We start from the raw sequence: 22524 nt of genomic DNA on the forward strand, positions 1-22524 counted from the left end.
GGTCATTTGATAAGTGTTCAAAGATTTTTTTAAGAAGTAACCCAAAGGTTAGAAATTTATGTATAAATATTATGAAAATTTTATATTATTATCTATGGTATAGACTATATAAAAAATAGGTTAATATATATGTAACCTTTAGATGCAGAAGGATTTTTTAACATGAAAGCAAAAGCAGAAGCCATTAAAGAAAAATATTAAAATTTGATTTTATTACATTAAAATGAAGCAAAAAATCTTTGTGGTAAAAATACTGTTAGCAGAATTTAATGCCAACGTTTGTTATGTGTATGACAGAATGTGAAAATTTTCATATATAAGAGCTCTTACAAATCAGTAAGATTTGGGCAAAAAAATGAGCAAAGATCATGAACAAGGAATTAGCAAAAGAAGGAATGCAAGTGACCAGTAAACCTATGAAAAAGTTGTCAATCTTACAAAGTTGCAAAATAGAACAGGACAACAATTTTTATCTGTCATACTAGTAAGAATTAGAAAACAGATAATACTTAGAGTTGGTTAGTATTCAGGGAAATGGACAGCTTCAGAGCTGGTAGGTTTGGTGCATGAATCTGTACAACCTTTATAAACATCTGTGTAACCTTATAGATAGAAGGCAGTTGGTGACATATATCAAAAGCTTAAAAACTACCTTTTACTCAAAAATTCTACCTCTAAGAATTTATCCTAAAGATCTAACAGGACAAATGTAAATGCTAATAATGAGGGATTGGTTAAGATAGTTATGGTGTATATATATCAGTATAGTGGAATGCTAGTCAGCCATTAAAAATGAAGTAATAGAGTATTTAATGATGTGAAAAAGAAGTTCATAGTAAAAGCAAAAATTGAGGATGTAAGTATCAGATATGTCCCACTCTGGAAATTAGGCTTTTGAACATCTCCAGTTACCCAAGCATAAAAGTCAGCAATCTTCTTGTTACCTTCATTAACCATAATATCAGATTTGCCTAACGCTTTATTTTTAACAGATTTCTGGGCACAATTTAAAATGTGTATATTTAGTATAATGTGATTGATAGTTCTGAATAATGTGTGACACACTGGCTTTTTCACAAAACGTTTTCAGTGTATTTGATATTCTAGATCAGCACTGTCCAGGAGAAATTTCTGCAGTGGTGGAAATGTCTGGAAATGTCCTATAATCTGCACTGTCCATTATGGAACTGCTACGCACATGTGGCTGTTGAGCACTTGAAATATGGCTAGTGCAACTGAGGAACTGGATTTTTATTTACTTTTAATTAATTTAAATTGCCACATGTAGTTAGTGCTATCATACAGGACAGTGAGGTATTATCTTAACCTGTAAATTTGATCAGCGAGGTATTATTAGGGGGCATTGAAGATGGCCAGACTCTTATTCCCAGATAACCAAGATCTGTTTTCTGAGGATTAGCTCTGCAACTATAGTGTTTCTATTCTTTGGATAACTGTGATTCTGAAGTTATTTTTACTGAAAGCAACACACATGATCAAACCAATTATACCTTTTTATGTTCTCTATAAGGCACAGATAAATACATAAATGATACAGTTGAACATTCCAGGCAGCAAGAGTCCTGCACTACTTGTAGCAGTGAACCCTTTGTTATTTTTTGCTTGTTGTTTTTGCCCTTGATAATATACAACTACTATGATAAACATTGCCAGGAAATAGACTAGTTGCATAAGTACTGTGAAAACTTTTTAGGGCAGAGACGTTGCTCAAGAACCAGGAGAAGCAGCTACCATTTCCTGAGTGCTTAGTGTCGGTCACTGTGCTAAGCACTTTCTCATGCGACCATCTCAGTTGTTTAGATGCCTTTGGTCACATTATCATGGAGGGCTGACTTCCTTGCCTTTCCTTCTTGCCTTCTAATTTCTGCCTTTGTGTTTCTTTGTTCACCAGTCTGCCTGTTGGTCTCTGATTTTCTTTTCCTCAGTTCTTCCTTTTTGGTATTGTTTCTAGCGTGCCAAATTTTATACTAGCAACTTGCTTTTGTAGCTACTGTGATATTTGGATGGTGCATCTTTCTGTCAGTTGGCTGTTGTCTTTTCTTAGGTAGAGTCTTAGAAGACATGTGTTGAGCTCTTTTGGTCATTATTGAAGAGCTATCAGAGACACTCAGTTTAAAAAAAATCCAGACATTTTAAGATGAGTTGTTATTGTATTGGAGCAATGTATTATTAGTTTCTGAAATTCAGTTGTATTTCTTTGGTTCTAATCAGTTTCTTGGTAAGTCTATAAGTAATATTCCAATTTTATCCTATATCAAGTATTTGTCTCCTAAAGATAATAACTTTTTAAAAATAGAATATGTATAGGCAACAGTTTTAGCTCCATGATAGGAAATATATTGCTAACACGTTGTATTTTATTTAGTGTCAGAAATTTGGAGAGTATCACAAAGATGATCCAAGTTCCTTCAGATTTTCAGAAACTTTCTCCCTTTATCCACAGGTGAGTAGATAAAAGGTCTCTGTTCTTTGTGTTGATAATACCATTGGGTCTCACTTTTCCTGTTAGTTATCTTTTATTCATCTTAGAGAGCCTATTGTATTGAGTTATTCCTTTGGGTAGGTAAGTTTTGGAATAGCTAAGAAATTAATATTGTGCTGTGAGTAATTGGTGAAAAGTATATAGTATTTTTATGTTGGCCTTGCAAATAGTCATTTCTTTGTGATGAATAGAAATTTACACTGGAACCCTACTGTGGTGGAGTAGATTTAGGTGTAGGGTGGGTTGGCTTTCCATCTGATTTAAGGGATCTAATTGCAGTGCTACCAGAAGAACTTCATCTGAAGTAATTTCGCCAATCAGCTAGTCTTACAGCATGAGAACAGTTTTATGGGGACATACTAGATAAATAGAAAAGAAGCTAATTTGATTTATCTTGCAGAACCTTTTTCACTTGGGCAGTGAAATCTATCCCTCTATGTGTTATTTTGATAGATGTTTTAAGAAGTCTAGGATGTTTATATAATGAATAACAAAGATAACATTTATTCAGCTAAGTACTATGTGCAAGGAACTTTAGGGGCATAAGGATGACTGACATGGATCCCAGTTTCAAGGAGTTTTCAGTTTTAAGGGTGAGATCTGACATAGACATAAACAAGAGAGAGCAGAAGGTAAGAAATGCTATGAGAGATGGACAATATTTGAAGGAAACTTAAAGGAATCCTTCCAAATGGATGGTTTGATACGTCTTTATAGAAGAGATAGCATTTTAGCTCAGACTGGAAGAATGATTAATATTGAGACGTGGAAATTCTGATTTTTGCCTACGAAAACTTTAAGGCTTCAACTTTCTTTTCACAGCTACTCTTTTTTTTTTTTTGTAAAATCTTTTATGGCTCTGTAACCTAGAAACTCCATGTTTATAGAAGGAGAGTTCGTAAACTTACTCTGGTGAGGTTTTGGAGAACTAGGCACAGGTGGAGTCTCCTTGTCGTAAGGCAGGCAAAACCCTTTCTGTTTTGGGAATTCTCAGGCCTCATCTGCATAGGAGAAACTAATGGGAAAGGGAATGAAGGCATTAGCCTATTTGACTGAATTCTCCACACTGCTTTCTTTCTCTTCTCTCCCTACTCCAAACCTTCTTTAGGCTTTTAGATTCTGAGAGATCTAGGCATCCCATCTTTTCTCCTCTACTGGAAATAAAGAGCAGAGGACCCAGAAATGCTGTTTTCTTTGGGTTTTCGAAGTCTAGTAATCTAAAGGATGACATAGACTAAATTTAAGGGAGGTCTTCATCTCCCAAATATTTACCCCAAAATTTACCAATTGCACCTTCCCGTGAATAAACAGGAGAGGCTGAAGTAGTATATTATGAATCACTGAAAAAAGTAAAGGAATGAGAGTTGGAGTGAATGGTGTGTGTTGGGTGAGAGCTGTGGAGCGAGTCCCAGGCAGGAGCAACTTGTAGGCACGTGACACCGAGGGCTGAGGGAAGTGGAGAGAAGTGACTGAAAGACAAACGGGAGTCCTTGGAGCTGATCCTGTTGACTGTAGTCGTCAAAGGACAGGAGAGCTGTCTTCCCTTCAGGCCTAACTCTCCCCCTTTTTGATCTTTCAGATGAGTGGGTGGAAGAGGAGAAAATGACAGGAGAAAGAAGTAATGAAACAAAGTCTAGAGAATGTTTCTTAGAGATAGGGAAGACCTTAAATATTAAGAAACAAGGGGGTATAAGTCCTTTTTTAAAAAACCAATGCAGACCCTTCCCAGTGCAATTTTTGGGAGCTATACAAAAAGTAGAAAATCTGTTAACCTATTTTTATGTTCTCTAAACAATCTTTTGGTGGTGGTAATGAGTAGTAATAAAGCCTAGAAATGTGGCCAGGGAGATGAGGAATAAAAACAGAGAATGCTGATCATGTGCTACCTGGATCAGCCTCTGAATAACTTAGATCTGAGCCATTCTTGTGTTCCTTTTGAGTCACCTCTTTTACTTTAATTTTTTTATTGTTGTTGAATTACATTTTCAAGTAACTGATAACGATCATGAATAAGATTCTTTCTGAGAAATACAATTTAGAATGTTATTATAACTTGTTTATCTTATTAATAGTTGTAATCAAATGCTTTTATAATAGTAAACTTTTGTGATATCATTGAAATATTAAATCAATGAAATCTGTCTTATATGTTTTATCTTGTAGTTTATGTTTCATTTAAGAAGATCTCCTTTCTTGCAAGTTTTTAACAATAGTCCTGATGAGAGTTCATATTATCGTCACCATTTTATGCGTCAAGATCTGACCCAGTCTCTCATCATGATTCAGCCTATTCTGTATGCATATTCTTTTAATGGGCCCCCAGAGGTAAGAGGGGCAGGAAAAAAAATGCATTTTGTTACTGTGATGTGTGCCATCAAAAAAATTAAAACAACTAAGTTTTTCTTGAAATATAGTTGCTAAATATAAGAATTTAATTCAAGAATAGTTAAATTATTCATATATTCACTTAAAAATATTTGAGTGCTTACTGTATGCTAGATACCATGCTAGGCATATTAGGAAATTATTAAAAATAATAATAAAACAATGAGGGAAAAAAACTTTTAAGATAATTTTGTCCAGACATTTGGTTGATCAAATCCTCTAGGGCTTATGATTCTTATGTCTTTAATAGTGTCCAGAGGTGATGATGGTTCTAGAACCTGTAGCTTATTCCAGAGTGTAGTGTTTGAACAAAGCCTCTTGCTTTAATATAATCTCATTTTCCTCTAGTCGTTTTTGAACATAAAATCTGGTTGATTATAAAGACGTATACTTAGAAAAGGGATAAAGTCATCCATTTAGACTTCTAGCACACTGTCCCACTTATTTTAACCTATTATCAAATAAACAGTTTTTCCATTCTGAGTTAAAATTGTCTGTTTTACCACTTAAAAGTATGTAATGACTATATTTGAAAATAATACGTTAGGAAAGGTCAATATAAGGAGAATAGTTATAATATCTATTGACTAATGATCCCTCATGATGCCTTTAATCACTATTGTGTAAAAAATAGTGGGTAAAATGTTTCATTTTGTTACTACAATTTTTTTTAGTAATTTGTCTCAGTTTCTACTTTTTGGAAAATATATTTTTTTAATATGTTGGTCTAGCTATATATTTGGTCTTGTAGTTCTTTGAATCAGGAAAGAAAGTTTTAGAAATAATTTTTTTTTGTTATTTCAGAGTAATATATGTAAATTGTAGACATCTGGAAAATGTAGAATAGTGTTTAGAAGAAAATTGGACTCCCACCATTGCTAGTGCCTGCTCCCCTCAAGTTCCAACCTTTCCGTTTAACCTATGAATCCCATTCGCTTCTTTTTCTTAAGGCTTCGATTTTGGAGAATCCTCTTTCTTTCCTGCATCATCACTTTCTCTCCCTCTGGATCATTCTCATTAACATAGAACTCTTAACAGCACTCATGTTAAAACAAACAAAAAACCCCTCGACCTCACGTTTTTCTCTAATTGCCACCCCACTTCTCTGGTCCTGTTCACAGCTAAACTCAAAAGTTACTTGTTGTCTGTACTTTCTCATCTCGCATTCTCATCTCAGCCTATACCAGTCAGACTCTTGTCCCCGATGTTATAGGGAAACAACTCTTATCAGGGCCACCAGCATCCTACATCTTGCCAGAATCCTCAACACTATTTACCTAGTGAGACCTCTCCTTGAAAACCTGTTCCCTAGGCTTCTCTGACACCTGCAGTACCTACTGCTTGTCCTCCTACTCCCTGTCTCTTCCTTCTCAGTCTCCTTTGCTGGCTTCTCCCTTTCAGATTGCCAAGTGCTGGCGTGCTCCAGGGCTCGGGCTCTGGCTGCACCTCTGTCTTCCCTCTCTCCAGGTGGTGCAGTCTAATCCTGTAGCTTTAATTACCATCTTCATGCGTGTGATGCACAAATTTATGTCATTAGTTCAGGCATTCTCTTTCATTTCATATTCCCTATTTTTCCATCTGCTCCAAATTTGCCCTGTCCCAAGCCTTTCCCGTCTCACTCAGTGGTGTCACCATCAGGCTTAGGAGTCATCCCTGATTTTCTCTTGACTGTATTTTTCAATTGTTACCTCAGTTTAGAGATTTCTCAGAAAATTAAAATATACTGTGAGAATTCATAATAGCAAGAGGATTTAAGTAATATGATATAAATTTAAAACTTAAAAGATTCAAATTAATAGATTCTGGAAAGATCTATTTTGTGTCTTCAAGTAATTATTTTGCTTTCTTCCTCTTTTCTTATTTTCTTCTTCATGTTAGCCAGTTCTTCTTGATAGCAGCAGCATTCTTGCAGATCGCATTCTGCTCATGGACACATTCTTCCAAATTTTGATTTATCATGGTGAGGTAAGATTCCGTAGCATTTAAAGCTATGCATGTTGGTGCAATAAAATCTTTTTAATCATGGAAGCTTTTTCCCCTTTTGCTACATGGCTGGTGTTTCCTCTGTGATAAACTTTTATTTCCATTTTTATGAAATATGTATAAAATGTGGTTCTTCCTACTACAGGTTTTTAGACTTCAATTGCAATTGACTCACCTGTGGTTATTTAGTCCGTTTGTCCACACGCGATTGGGCACATGGATTTTACACAAAGCATAGTGTTGTGAAAGTAACAGGTTTGATGTTCATGTCGGCATATCACACCTTTGGGTTTTACCTGAAGTCATTGAGAGGGGAAGAGTCAGCCTTTGTCAGTGGGCAGGGTTTCCTTTTCCTTATTTCCTGTAATCATTTTAAAGGTATTCAACATGAAGTATTTTAAAAAATATTCCATGTGATCTTGAAAACTCATTTAAAGCCTAAGTAAATTAAAATTTGTAACTTCACTCTGTTGGTATGGTAAATGATTGAAAAAGAAGATTTGATTGCTGTTAAGCTTTAATCCAGGTGTTTAGCAGAACTCTGTTCATTCCTGCGTTTATTCATTCAGCCAACATGTAACTGCTTCCTTTGCATGAAAAAGCACCGAACTCTGGGTGCTGTGAAAGGTGCAGAGGTTCTTTATTCACAGCCCCACACTCAAGCTTATAGTCTAGTATTCTGGTAACTTTGCAGATTTATTTTCCCAATTGTTTTAATTGTAAATGATTTTAGATTTGCACTACTAATAATAAAGGCATTCCTCAAAATATTCTTTTAAGTATTTTATCCAGGGCTTTTAAAAGATTTATTGATTATTATTTTTAATTGATACCAGTTACCAATGTCCTTTACTTGTTAAGAGTAATGCCTATACTGGGCCGGCCCCGTGGCTTAGTGGTTAAGTGTGTGCGCTCCGCTGTTGGCGACCCGGGTTCGGATCCCGGGTGCGCACCGACGCACTGCTTCTCCGGCCATGCTGAGGCTGCGTCCTACATACAACAACTAGAAGGAAGTGCAGCTATGACATACAACTATCTACTGGGGCTTTGGGGGAAAAAATAAATAAAATTAAAAAAAAAAAAAAAGAGTAATGCCTATAATATGACAGAGCTAGTTTTTTTGCTTTTTTTTTTTTTTTTTTTTGGTAATTTTTTCCTTCAGATAGCTTATTAATGTGCTTAAAGGAGAAATCAGAAGTGCAGATGACTGTTCCTCTATTAAATGCAGAGATATAAAGTGAGATAGAGTATATGCTGACTGATTCAGTTAACTTAGAAACCAAGCCAGGTTTAGATTTTTGATGATTTAATTACATGGTTTTTGGAGCCTTTTACCTTAATAAAAGAATTGATTGAGATGTTCTTCTATAGGTATATTATCTTTATAATATTATTGATATTATTATTAAAGTTTTTGTGTTTACGTATCTTCCAGAATGTAACTCCATTGGTAAAGACTTCATAATAGTAGGTCATTAATTTTGAAGTCTCTGGGAAACCTTCTGTAACAAAAATTCCCCTCATTTATCATAAGCTTAGGTAGATAGCTTTTAGCTAACGTTAATTTAATAAGCATAGTGTTTTAAAAATTTTCTGGCTTAATTATTTTTTATTTTGACTTTTAAAGGAGAAGAAATATCCTAGTTTTGTATCTTTTTACTCAACAATACCAAAATTAGTATTAACTTAAAAATTTGAGATAAATGGAATAATATTCTGTAATTTTCTTATTTTCTGAAGATTATTGACTTTGATAAAAATCTTCTCCTAAAATTTTTGGATAGGCAAGAAGTTAAAAATAATAATTCCTTTAATTGTTTTAAAATTAGACCATAGCACAGTGGCGGAAGTCAGGATACCAGGACATGCCAGAATATGAAAATTTCCGCCACCTTCTGCAAGCCCCAGTGGATGACGCACAGGAGATTCTTCACTCCAGGTTTCCAATGCCGAGATACATCGACACTGAACATGGGGGCAGCCAGGTGAGGACTGGTAGTGTGTGTGTGTGTGAGTGTGTGCGCGCGTGTGCGCGCGTTTGTTACTAGTTTTGCAGTGAGTTGTTCCTGCTGGCCCTCTGACTTTAATTTGAATAGTCTGCTTCACCAGGCAAGTGAAGAAGGAAGGAGATGGGCAGGAGAAGGTATCTAGGGAAGATGTGCTTGCTTTTTGTGTTAGCCTTAAGAGCAGAGCAATAAGATTATTGATTAGTTGCCTGAAGCTGGCAGTTTCTCCCGTTTTCTGCCTTCAGTCCAGCTCTAATAACAGAGCCAAGACAGTGTTAAGGTGGTAAGCCAGCTTCAGTTGAGGAAGAAGACATGAACAGCTTGGGACATAATTTAGTGTACTTTTTCTTAAAGCTGTTTATTTACTGGTAAAGTCTAGTAATTTGAAGTTTGTAGTAACATAATTTTTTTTTTTTTTTAAAGATTTTATTTATTTATTTTCCCCCCAAAGCCCCAGTAGATAGTTGTATGTCATAGCTGCACATCCTTCTAGTTGCTGTATGTGGGACACGGCCTCAGCATGGCCGGAGAAGCAGTGCGTTGGTGCGCGCCCGGGATCCGAACCTGGGCTGCCAGCAGCGGAGCACACGCGCTTAACCGCTAAGCCACGGGGCCGGCCCGTAACATAATTTTTTGTTTTCCTCATTATATTATTCCAGCTTTCTAGAAAATGTCATGTAATAGGAAACCATTATGGTATTATAAAAGGCTTTGTGGTTTTTAGAATTATGAAAATTAAATAAGATACATGTATATATACACACATGGCCCTTTTGGGTGTTTCAGAAGTCTACATTAGGACTCCTTAACGTACACTCTTAAAACACTTTTTGCTTGTCTCTTGTAATTCATATCAGAGTTAAAATAAATTAATTATAAATTGTTATAAATTTGTTTCACTTGCTCCTTAAAGGCAGGGACCGTGCTTTGTTTGTTGCTGTATCCTGTGTGCCTGGCACAGTATTACACAGTAGATAGTAAATATCAGTAACTGTTATTCGGAAATGATGGCAATTATTATTAGCGTTTTACTATATTTATAATAAGAGCTACCATGTATTGAGAATTTGCAAAGCTGATAGCACTTTCCATACCTTATCTCATTTGATCCTCATAATAGTCCTGTTGTTATCTCCGTTTTAGATAATAAAACTGAGACTTAGGTTACTTGTGTCCAAGGAAACAGTAAATGAGGAGCTGGGATTTGAATCCAGATGTTCTGACTCGAGAGCCAGTGCTTTTGTGTTAAACTGTTTACTTACAGAGTAGAAAAGATTTTGTGGGGTACTAAATTTCAAAAGATATGACTACCTGTGTTATTCCAATATGAAATAAGAATTTATGACTGGTTCTCTCATTGATTTCTCACCATGAGTAGTGCTATTTTCCTTTTTTATTCTGGTTATTTTCATGATGATAAGGTGTAGTGGATAGATGGGTAGAATGTTGGGTAAGTTGTGTCATAGAATAGCCTATAGTTTAAAACGGTTCGAGAGTCATTGTTTAAAGTAACAGAATATATAGGTTTTCCTGATTTTTATTTTTATCATTTTTTTGAACTTCAAACCTGATGATGTTTCAGACCAAGTGTTTAAATTTCACATTAACCTTCTCATAATTGTTGTACACATAATTTTTTTTTTTTTGTGAGGAAGATCAGCCTTGAGCTAACATCCATGCCAATCCTCCTCTTTTTGCCGAGGAAGACTGGCCTTGAGCTAACATCCATGCCTATCTTTCTCCACTTTGTGTGAGATGCCGCCACAGCATGGCCTGACAATCGGTGCGTCAGTGTGCCCCGGGATCCGAACCCGGGCCACCAGCAGCGGAACGTGCGCACTTAACTGTTGTACGTGCGCATGGGGCCATCCCTGTTGTACACATAATTTTTATGTGCTGAGTTTTGGGCTCAACAAATTATTATTTGTTATTAATGTTATGAATGTATGAATTGCAGAGAAGAGGGTGCGTTTATTATTTATTTATAATATATAATGGCCTAAGTATTTCAAAATTTCCTTTATTTTTTAAGAAGTTACATTTTAATAAAATTAATTTTACCAAAACATATTAAATAAAGTTGATTTTACCTGGCATAGGGCCGGCCCCGTGGCTTAGTGGTTAAGTGCCCGCGCTCCGCTACTGGCGGCCTGGGTTCAGATCCCAGGCGCACACCGACGCACCGCTTCTCCGGCTGTGCTGAGGCGGCGTCCCACATACAGCAGCTAGAAGGATGTGCAACTACGACACACAACTGTCTGCTGGGGCTTTGGGGAAAAAAAGGAGGAGGACTGGCAATAGATGTTAGCTCAGAGCTGGTCCTCCTCAGCAAAAAGAGGAGGATTAGCATGGATGTTAGCTCAGGGCTAATCTTCCTCACACAAAAAAAAATAAATAGGTGGCATAATGTATTTGTTCAGCTTATGTTGACTAAATCTATTTTTGATGGGTAATATTATTTCTTCTTTGCTTTTAAGGCCCGTTTCCTGCTTTCAAAAGTGAACCCTTCGCAGACTCATAATAATATGTATGCCTGGGGACAGGTAAGTGTAAATAGCAGATCTTGGAAATTATTTCTTTGTGTATTTATAGTTTGTTGTTTTAGTGAGAGCTGCATTTTTTCCTATGCATTTGGTAACAATTTCTGTTGGAAAAATAATGAAAAAATAAGGGTAGAAAATAGAATTAGTATTTGGTGGCATGATAGGAAATAAAAAACCAATCATAGCAAATAGACAGAACCCTTTCATGTTTCATGTGTAGCCCCACACCCTTGAGAAAAAAGCAATAAAATGTATAAGATAGGAAGTGATGATTTAAGCTTAATGCTAGACCATGAATCACAAAAGGTCATGATAAGCCAGAAGAGGTCAGGGATTGTAGTTGAGCAGGAGAGGCTGGAGGCCTGGAAATCATTATTAATATATTTTAATTTGTTAGAAGTCCTATCAGCAATTATTGAGTGTACAATGTGCAGGACTCTATATTGGTACTAGAGTACACAACGATCATCCTGCCTTTGAAGAACTTGTAGTCTAGGATTAGAGATAAGATACGTTTCTAAGTATTTAAAATACAAAGCAGAATGGAACATGTGCTTTTAGAAAGATGTCAAGTTTTACAGAGGTTAGAAGAGGAAGAGGGGAGGAGGTCACATGGGGGCAGCAGGAGATGGTGTGTGATCAGAAAAGAGCTCAGAAAAGGGACATTTCCTTTTAGAATGGTTATTATTTCAATAAGAGGAAATTACATGAGGGAGGGAATTCTAGGTAGAGGATAGTATGGGCTAAGGGACAGAGTACATGTAGGGATGAATAGTAGAATGTAAAACTGGAAATACATTGTGCAACCAGATTGTGGAGGGTCCTGAATGCCCTATTGAGGACGGAGGAGCTGAGTCTTTGGTAAGTAATGGAATGTTATTGAAGGTTTTTCGACAGAGGGGTGAATTTATGTCTTAGATAATATAGTTGAATCTTAAGATTAATTGGGAGCAGCCTGTAGTTGAAACTGTATCTATTGAAGTAATCCAAGTGAGGGGGAGTGAAGGCAGGACAGTGAAAAGGAATAGATTTGGGTGATATTTCAAAAGTAGACTCAGGGGGGCCAACCTGGTGTCGTAGTGGTTACATGCGCATGTTCTGCTTCGGCAGCCCGGGGTTCGAAGTTTCGGATCTCGGGCACGCACTGACGCACCACTCATCAAGCCATGCTGTGGCGGCGTCCCATATAAAGTAGAGGAAGATGGGCATGGATGTTAGCCCAGGGCCAATCTTCCTCAGCAAAAAGAGGAGGATTGGCAGATGTTAGCTCAGGGCCAATCTTCCTCAGCAAAAAGAGGAGGATTGACATCAGGTGTTAGCTCAGGGCTGATCTTCCTCACACACACACACAAAGAAAGGAGACTCAGTATGACTTGGTTAGAAGTTGCAGGAAAGTACAAGTTACTCCAGAGCAAGAGAGCTATACACAAAATCTGAGTTCTGATTGGATCCTGGATTAGAGGGAGAGAACAGCCATAGAGAACATAATTGGGATGTTTATAAAATGTGAATATGGACTTTGTCAGATAGTACAATGTTATCAGATTTCTTGAGTGTGATAGTAGTGTTGTGGTTGTGTAGGAGATTGTGCTTGAGCTTAGGAGATCTATCCTGAAGTGTTTGGGGGTAAAATGGCATGATGTCTTCAACTTGCAGAAATGATTCAACAATGAGAAGAAAAAGAGAAAGATAAATATATAGAAACATAAAGTAAATATGACAAAATGTTACTCAGTAATTTAGGTATAGAGCATGTGTCTTTTATTGTACTTCTCTCTCAACTTTTCTCTAGGTTTTAATTTTTAAAAAATAAATAGGTAAGGGGCTTGCCCAGTGGAGTAGTGGTTAAGTTCATGTGCTTTGCTTCAGCGGCACAGGGTTCACAGGTTCAGATCCTGGGTGCGGACCTATGCATTGCTCATCAAGCCATGCTGTGGCGGAATCCCAGATACAAAATAGAGGAAGATGGGCACAGATTGTTAGCTCAGGGCTGATCTTCCACACCAAAAAAATAAAATAAAATAAAATAAAATAAAATAAATAAATAAATAGTTAAGGGAGGACAAGGTAATTTGGGGTTTTGAACTTGGGTAACCAGGAGAGTGTGTGCCAGTAAGTGGGAGGGCAGAGAGGAAATGTTTGATTTTAGACACCATCTAGATGTCCATGTTGAGCAGGCTATTGGAAATTTGAGTTTGGTAATCAGGGCAGGGAAGGGAAGGTTGATGTATAAAGGTGACACTTATAGTCATCACAGTGGATGCTTGTGCAGAAGAGAGTAGAGCGGCAAAAGAGGGGTGAGCTGAAACCTTGAGGAAGTACGAGTGGTAGGGATATTTTATAAAGAAGTAGAGAAGTGGAAGGAAAATGAAAAGAATGCCATGTCACAATAGGTGAGGGAGAACTTTCTAGAAGGAAGAAGATGGGGTAACACACACTGAGGTGCTACAGACACTTGAAAGAGGATGAAGACTGAAACAAGGTGGATGGATGTGATGACTTGGAGGACATTTGTGGCCTTTGGTAAGCAGTTTTTAATATAGTGGTGAATAGAAGATAGATTGTGAGGAATTAGCAGGTGGTAAAGAAATGGAGATTGTAAGTATAAATGATTTTTTTGCAAAAATAGCCTGAGTTTGAAGAATAGGATAGAAGGATGATTGTTATTAGGCTAAGGACACAGAACTTACTTGTAGACCAAGTGTAAGGTGCTAATATGGGGGAGACACAAAAGAACAGCTTATAGAAGTTTAAGATCCTCAAAAGGAAACAGTGTGTTCACAAGCACTGTGGTATATAGTGTGTTGGTATAGTGTTTGAGAGTCAAGTGTTGGTAAGGAGGCAGGACATTTCTTTCTATACAAGCAAAGGGTGAGAAGAAGGCTGAAGACAGAGAGGGATTTTGAGGTGGAGAGAAAGCTCACATTGGATAATTGCCTGTTTCTTTTCAGTAATAGAAGATTGTTTGCTGAGAGTGAGAAATGCTGCAGTTAAAGACTAGAAAATAGAAAAGGTTAAAAACAGCTATAAGGAATATAAGAAGTGAACAGAGGATGAATAAAAAGCTTTTACAGCAGTGGTGAGGGCCCGTTTTATTTACTAACAATTTCCAGAGTGTGCTTCCATAATGTTCTTTGACCATGCTTTGTAGTTCAGGCATTGCATCGGAGATGAAAGACTTTGGGGTAATTGAGGACTGGAGACAAGAGATGCACACATTCAAAGAAGTAGAATAATTTAGAGCAATGTTAAACAGCTGACTTGGGGGGCCAGGCGAGTAGAAGATAAATGAAACAATAATTGGGATTAAGGCCCCTTCCCTTTGATTAGAGAGGTGCCTCGAAATTGTGCCCTGATTTCTGTACATTCAGTCTCTCTGGGTGATTGCATCCACTCCAGCTTTCATCTGAGGCGGGCTTGCAAATCTCCATCTTTGGTTTGGCGTCACATCGAGCCAGACTGGGATTTCTGTAACTGCCTGCTGCACATCACTTGAGTTTCCTATAGACGTTTCATAAGCAGCGTGCCCCAACTTGAACGTAACTCTCTCGCCCTATCTTGTTCTTCCTGACTTGCCTATTCTTACGGAGGCCCTCGCCGTGCTCTCAGCTCCCAGGCCTTGGAACTTGAGTGATTTGCATTGCATCCCTTCTGCCCTTATTTATTCACCAATGGTTTGATCTGTTTCCCTGTCCACTCCCCCCTTCCCTGTCACTAAGCGAGGTCGAGCCCTGGTTATCATTCACATGGATGGTTGGAATTACTTGCTAACTGGTCTCAGGGCTTCAGCCTTGTCCTGCATTTTGGCACTGGCCAGACTGGTCTCCCTAAAGCAGTTTTAATTCAGAGCACTGCTGAGAAATCCTTAAAAGCCCCTATTGAATTACATGAAAACTCTTTATATTGCTGTTGAGGGTCCCTTATGGTATGATTCAAATAACTTTTTCTACTTTTAGCTACTATTTAGTCTTTTTAGCCAAGCGGAACTTCTTGCTCAACTTTGAATACACTGAGCACGTTGCCATCTCTGTGACTTTGTCACCACTTGGAGGCATCCCTCAAGGCTGAGTTCAAAGTTCACTCACTCCATGAAACCTTTCTTATGATTGCATGACTGGATATGTATAATATTTCTGCTCCTTCATCCCCTCTTTTCAGCCATTTCTGATGGCACTTATTTCTCTTGTTAGACTATAAATTACTTGAGGGCAAGAACTGTGTCCTTCGCATTTTTGTTTCCACAGTACCTTAAACAGAACATATATTGAATATAACAGATGTGGACAAGAGAACAGAGCTTAGAGTATGTGGGAGGTCTGTGGAGGTGGTTAGGAGTTAAGGAGGTTTCGTATTATAGATAAATAAATTGAATCCAAGGTGTACAAGTCCTGAGAGGTGAGGAGGTTTTTATAGCAAGGAAAGGGGCTTCATCTTAGAAGGTGTGGAAAGGGTATGTAGCATATGTGAGAGAAAGAATTTATGCCCGTGTAATGCATGTACATGTACATCCTCAATATCACCCCACCCTCTTCCACTTGCTGAGGGGACAAAAAGCCAAGTATAGTCCTCTGATTTGGGAGTACAGGATGGTACAGAATGTACCATGAATCAGCCTTTCCATTATACTTAACTCTATCAACTGAGTAGTAGTTTTAGTTCTGGATGCCACAACTTAAGAGAAATTTAGACTTAGTTAAGAAAAGAACAAAATTGCAAGAAGATAGAAAAGTAGCACCAATAAATAAAGTTCATGGAAATGACGATTAGTCACTATGGAGAAGGGGAGGTTAAAGGAGACTTGAAGATAGTATTTGTCAGGGCTAGGTGTCAGATGGCCTGCGGGACCCGGGGAGTAACAGGGGTGAAGCTGGCTGAGTGTAAGAAAAGCTGAAGTTCTCAGTGTCAAGAAGCAACACCTGGAGGCAGGGCTCTGGTGGACGAGGGTGTGTGAGGGGAGGAAGCAAATCCTTTTCTACAGGAGGTGGCTGTTCCTCCCCTCCAGCAGACTGTTGCCCTTCACGTAATTCCATTGACAAAATTCTGTGAGCCCACAAGAGGCACCCCAGATAAAACGTATCTCTTTGTGGCTGAATTTCTGCATTAAAATAGTGTGGTTTAGTTCCTGGAAATAATGACTTGTTCCTCGTTTTTCTGGGCTTAAATTGCAGTCTGGAGGTGTAGTTGGTAGGCTTATCCAGTGAAGACCTTGTTGAGTTGTTGAATATGGAGAGGCATCTTTCTGGGTTGGTGATTGAAAATGCAGACCCTGCAAGTTACTTGGCCTTCGCGTCCTTGTCTATTAGAGAGTTTAATAATACATGCTTGATGTGCACAGTAATACTTGGTAAATGTTAGCTGTTAGTTTTCCTTGTTATCAATGGACAAAAAGTCTCTCCCTACAGATATTTCAAATAGAGAAAAAATCCTATTTTAAACTTGGAAGTTTAATTATTACTGCCTGGAAGTAGGGGCATTAGAGGCACAGACAAGAGCCCCAAGTTCTTTCTTGACCTATGATTTTTGTAAGAGAAATTATGTTAATATTTTCATAGATAATCTTAATAACTGATAAACTGAATCCGTACTATGTTTTGGTCACCCTGCTAAGCTTTTTATGCATTCCTATTTAATTATTAAAACACTCCTATGAGGTGGGTACTATTAACCCAGTTTTTCAGAAGAGGAAGTAACTTACCCAAGATCACATGGTAAACTGTGGCAGGGTCCAGATTTGAACCTAGGCCAGTCTACTCCAGAATCTGAATTTTTAATCATTAAGCTAAATTGATGATTGCAATTTAGGGAGTTAACTTGGTAGCCAAGCATTTTACTAAAAATTATGGAATCTAATGCCTTAGTTTTCTTCCTGTTGGCAGTCAGGTTCCTGGTGATGTGTTATCGGTGGATGGCCTGCAGAGGGCACCACTGCAGCGCTGCTCTGTGCTAGGGCCGGGGCCTCTTGCTGTAGCTTCAGATACTGAGTGATAGAGAGCTCTGACTCTTCTGCCTAATCCTGCATATGTTTTAAAGAGAAAAAGGGTACAGTTGAAAAATTGAGATCAATCAACTACAAATTTTTGATAAGATTGAATTGAGCATTAGTATTTGTAATTTCAAATGAAATCTCTGCAGTATATAAATTAAAATCCATATATATTTTGTCTTGATTAGGAGAAATAGATCTAGGATTGGGTGAATTGAGGTGAAAAATGTGTAAAATGAAAAAAAAATCAGGAATAGTTACAGGAAGAAAAAAAGCAAGAGCTACTAGGTTATTAGTTTGTCACATTTTTTTTTTGTGTGAGGAAGATCAGCCCTGAGCTAACATCTGCCAATCCTCCTCTTTTGCTGAGGGAGACTGGCCCTGGGCTAACATCCATGCCCATCTTCCTCCACTTTATATGGGACGCCGCCACAGCATGGCTTGACAAGCGGTGCGTCGGTGCGCGCCCAGGATCCGAACCCTGGGCCGCCGCAGCGGAGCGCACGCACTTAACCGCTACGCCACCGGGCCGGCCCCAGTTTGTCACATTTTTGAGACCTTTGCTTCTCTGTGTTAACTGTGAATGTGTAAGGAAAAGTATTTCATTATTATAAAATAATAGATTTTTCAGAAGAGGTTAATAATAATAATAATAACTAAAACGTATTGTGTGCCTACTGTGTGTGCCAAGTATTGTTCTGTTTGTTTTACACAGTTTACCTCATTTAGTCATTATAATAACCATGTGAAATAGGTCCTGTTGTTATCCTTATTATACAGATGAGGAGACTAAGCCACAGACAGATAAGGTAACTTGCTCAGAGTCACACAGGCAGTAAGTGGCAGAGCCAGGATTTGAGCCCAGGCAGTCTGGCTCCAAACTCTGAGCTCTTAATCCTACTGCTGTCGTCTCCCTTCATTATCACGTTTTTCAAGTTCTTATGAATTAACATATGAAATCACGTGATAAAACTGACTTTCCTTTACTTAGGAGAGGTCATGGCATATCTTTGGCTTTGCTAGACTGGAACCACAAGCGTATACATTCTCATCCCACATTTGCCACTAACTTGTTGATCTTTTCTGAAAATTACTTAATTTCCATGTTTTATGCTTTTTATATTTACTGATAAATGAGAACTTGAGAATCTAAGAACTTGAGAATCAGGTGAAAAATTTTTAAATCTGAATATACAATCTTCTAGGAAAATCTTTTTCTTGCTATAATAAGATTTCATTATTAGTGAATGGGGATTACCAGGGTCGTTCTGTCAACATAGGTTTTATCACAATAGAAGTTAGGAATTTTTCCTAACTTTTGTTAATTATTAGAACCTACAGAAATCAACTAAAATGCCTTGAATGAAAACTTATATAAATTTGCTTCCTTCCAGCTAGTATTTCTGGTAAAATATGTGCAATTAATTTTATTTATTTATTTATTTTTTTCCCCCAAAGCCCTAGTAGATAGTTGTATGTCATAGTTGCACATCTTTCCAGTTGCTGTATGTGGGACACGGCCTCAGCATGGTGGGAGAAGCGGTGCGTTGGTGCGTGCTCGGATCCACGCCCGGGATCCGAACCCGGGCCACCAGCAGCAGAGCGCGCACACCCAACCACTAAGCCATGGGGCCGGCCCAATATGTGCAATTAGAATTTTATTTTAGTAATAAACAGGCAGCAATAATCACCCCAAGGGAGACTTATTCCTTAGGAGTGATGAAAGCACCAGCACATTCCAGACAGATGAGCACTTTACTACTTTAGGGATTAAGTTGGGTATGGAGCTATTCTAACACCAGTTGGTGAACGCTGGCCACTTGGGGTTAGTGCAGACCCCCCAAACTAAAGGACATGGTCCACAGCAAGATTGCCCACACTTCAGGTGCCAGCGGTAGGTGGGATCCCGGCCCACCCACACTTCTGACCAGCTAGCTGCAAATCCGCGTGTGTGCGTGTGTGTGTGGTTCCTGTCGCCCCCCTCAGGTTTGCTAATTCGCTAGAACAACTCACAGAACTCAGAAAAGCATTATATTTATGATTACAGTTTTGTTATAAAGGTTACAAATCAGGACCAGCTGAATGAAGAGACAGGCAGAGCAAGGTCTTGGAAGGTCCCAGATGCAGAGCTTCTGTGCCCTTTCCCCATGGAATCAGGGTGTGTCAACCTCCCAGCACGTTGATGTATTTGTCACACAGGAAACTCTACTGAGCTTTGGTGTCTGGAGTCGTTTTTTTCCTTTTGGTTTCTTTATGTAAGCATGATTGATTGACTCTCCAGCTCCCCTCCACCCTCCCCGGAGGTCAGGCTGTCTTAAAGCTCCAACCCTCTATCACATGGGTGATCTTCCTGGTGACTGGCCCCCGTCCTGAGTCATGTCATCTTATAGCGTAAACCCCAGTGTGATCTGAGGGGCTCATGAATTACAAAGACACTGCTGTTAGGAAATTCCATAAATAGAGAGTCTCTCTCAGGAACCAGGGACAAAGGCCAGTCAGATTCTTTACCGTACAGCAGGAGCATAGGCATTATTCTGCTTAAATGATTTCCTTGTCTGTTTTAAATGTTTGCTTACACGTTGCTTACACATTTTAAGGTCTCACCCTGTGATTTAATCATAGCACATATCTGTCTTTTCCTGCAGGAGTCTGGAGCACCGATTCTCACAGATGATGTCAGTTTACAAGTGTTCATGGATCACTTGAAGAAACTTGCTGTGTCAAGTGCTGCTTGAAGTGCTCAGCATATTAAGGACACTTAAGAAGATGAAATAATATTTCATTTTTTTCCCTTTTCAATTCATCTGTGGAAACCAACAGAGATCTCTCTCTAGACTGTTTGTATTTGTATGGTTTGAGACAACATATGGAAAAATGTTCACAATTGTAGATTAAGCTGGAATATAAGAGCAATAAGAACAAATTTGTTTTGCTTTTCACAGTGTTATAACTGGTTTTAGAAATTTCAAGTCTTTATAACTTAATTGTATTAAAGAGTAAACAGAGATTCTGCCTGTACTACAGAGACATGCATTTGTGTATTGCAGGCAGATCCACAATGGCACTGAACGTCCTTGCTGACTTTTTGAAAACTTGTTTCTTAATTTTAACCAGAAGTAAACAAAATCATCGACAGTAGTGATAAAGGTGAACATTTTTGCCTATTCATTGAATATTTTTCTCTGATCTTCAGCACTTAGGTATATACTTTTTCTGAACTTATTCTGTTAAGGCAGATTTATTTTTATGATGATTTGTTTAGGAATCATTTGACTTTGTGTGGTAATTTTCATGAAGATAATTTAATGTTTTCGGTCACTTGGAAAAATATTTTAGAGATGGAAAGTTTTTTTGGGTAACAGTCCCACAACCGATAACAAATGTGAAATTCCCACAAAAGTACCCAACTTACGTGATTAAACTTGATAATTTTTTTAAAAAAGGAGATAGAAAAGAAACCATTTTGTCAGAGTGGTTTTAGAAAGCCTTTACGGTAGAATGACTTGTAACAACTAAACCAGATTTGGTTTTCACCGCATGGTTTTGTTATTTCCCCTTGTTTTTCTGAGGTAAATTTTACCTTATATCTTTCAGTATTTTAACACTATTTTGGGAGTTTACACATCACTTTTTGTTTCTGCTTCCATTTTGTGAAATTCCTTAAGTTGTGGTTCGTATTGAAACAGTATTATATAATATTTTGTTGAATTATGTCGTGGTGATGCTCAGTTCTATTTCGATTTATTCATTAGTATCATTCACTTTTACCTTTTAAAGTTTACTTGTAGCAGATGTTTACATTGCTAAAGCCAGATGTGTTTGACAATGAAATTTACATCAAGTACAGCACATAAAAGGTGGTGCTATGGTAGATGCTTAGAAGGGCAGGTTGATGATTGTACTTGCATGAACACAATCGTATGATGGTAAGACAGACAGAAACTTAAAAAAATTGTTTATATGTTATATTCAATTAGATTAAATAAGTTGCTCTGTTCCATATTATTTGAATTGAACTGTGCTAAGCCTAATACCAATAAAATATACTTTTTCCTGTTTTCTTGCTTATTTTGAAATCTAGTAAAGCCTGAGAAGCCTAATATAAAATTAGAGCATTTATAAGATGGGCTGTTAGTGTATTAAAAAATTATTCATTTTTTAAAATAGTTTTATTGAGAGTTTATCACATACCCATTTAAATGTACAGCTCAGTGGTTTTTAGAATATTCATGGAGTTGTGTAACCATCGCCACAATCAATTTTTAGAGCGCTTTCATCACCAAAAATAGTTATTTGTTTTTGCTATAAGGAAATTGTGTTTTGGAGTTCACAGGTTTTGAATTGAGAAAAGACCCTGTGTTGATGATACCTGTTTAATCTGCCTGACCCTTAACTTGTCATTTAAGAGTGCACTGGTACTTGTTCTCTTGAGTGATAAATTGGTACTTACCCCTAGACTGTCCTCTCCTAAATCATTTACAGCTGAAGATGGTGAAGAACTTCTGTATTTAAGGGATCAGGATGAACAAATATATCACCATACCCTTTTAGCTTACCATTTGAAAGAAATCACCCTGGATCATTTTTGTGTGTAGTTAGCTACTACTAAATTGCTAGCTATTGAAATAGATTGTTGAAGGAAGAAATGTTTAACCCTTTTAGTGAACTTAGAGTGGATAAAGAATATTCTCTAAATCACTAGCAGCACTGAGAAGCTTTGTTATGTCCAGAACTAATTTGGAATTCATTCTTGAACCTACTACCCCTAGTGGCCTTATCTCTAAAAACGACTTTAGACCTCATCTCTGTACACATATATTTCGGTGTAACAGGGTGAATTTATTCTTTTATTGGCTGATTCTGAAGGTGAGCCGACATTTTCTCTATCCAGTTCCCCACTTGATGAACTTCCTTCTCATGTTCCCCAGCCCAGGAACCGCATCTAATGAATGTGCTTGTTGTCCAGTCCAGACCAGAAACCAAAGGAGCATTTTCAACGCTTACTCTCCTCAACATCTTTCGTAACAAATTCTACCAATCCTACCTCTCTGATTTCTCCCTAATCTGTTTACTGCTCCCCATCTTATTGCTGTTCTTCGTTCATCATCTCACACTTGGTTT

The 22524-nt window shown here is 37.8% G+C and overlaps 1 protein-coding gene across 1 annotated transcript in view; it reads left to right on the forward strand.

The window, feature by feature from the left end:
- The window catches only part of SEC23A (SEC23 homolog A, COPII component), a 58740-nt gene extending 37279 nt beyond the window's left edge, over positions 1-21461 (forward strand). The window contains exons 15-20 of the mRNA XM_087422310.1: positions 2387-2464; positions 4667-4828; positions 6767-6853; positions 8701-8856; positions 11355-11420; positions 20049-21461. Of these exons, the coding sequence (XP_087278436.1) occupies positions 2387-2464; positions 4667-4828; positions 6767-6853; positions 8701-8856; positions 11355-11420; positions 20049-20138 (639 nt within the window). The 3' untranslated portion in view covers positions 20139-21461. The remainder of the gene's footprint in view (positions 1-2386; positions 2465-4666; positions 4829-6766; positions 6854-8700; positions 8857-11354; positions 11421-20048) is intronic.
- Positions 21462-22524: the final 1063 nt, after the last annotated feature.

Source organism: Ceratotherium simum, chromosome 3 (genome assembly GCF_057802395.1).
Source record: "Ceratotherium simum simum isolate JZ-2026a chromosome 3, ASM5780239v1, whole genome shotgun sequence".
NCBI classification, from domain to species: domain Eukaryota; kingdom Metazoa; phylum Chordata; class Mammalia; order Perissodactyla; family Rhinocerotidae; genus Ceratotherium; species Ceratotherium simum.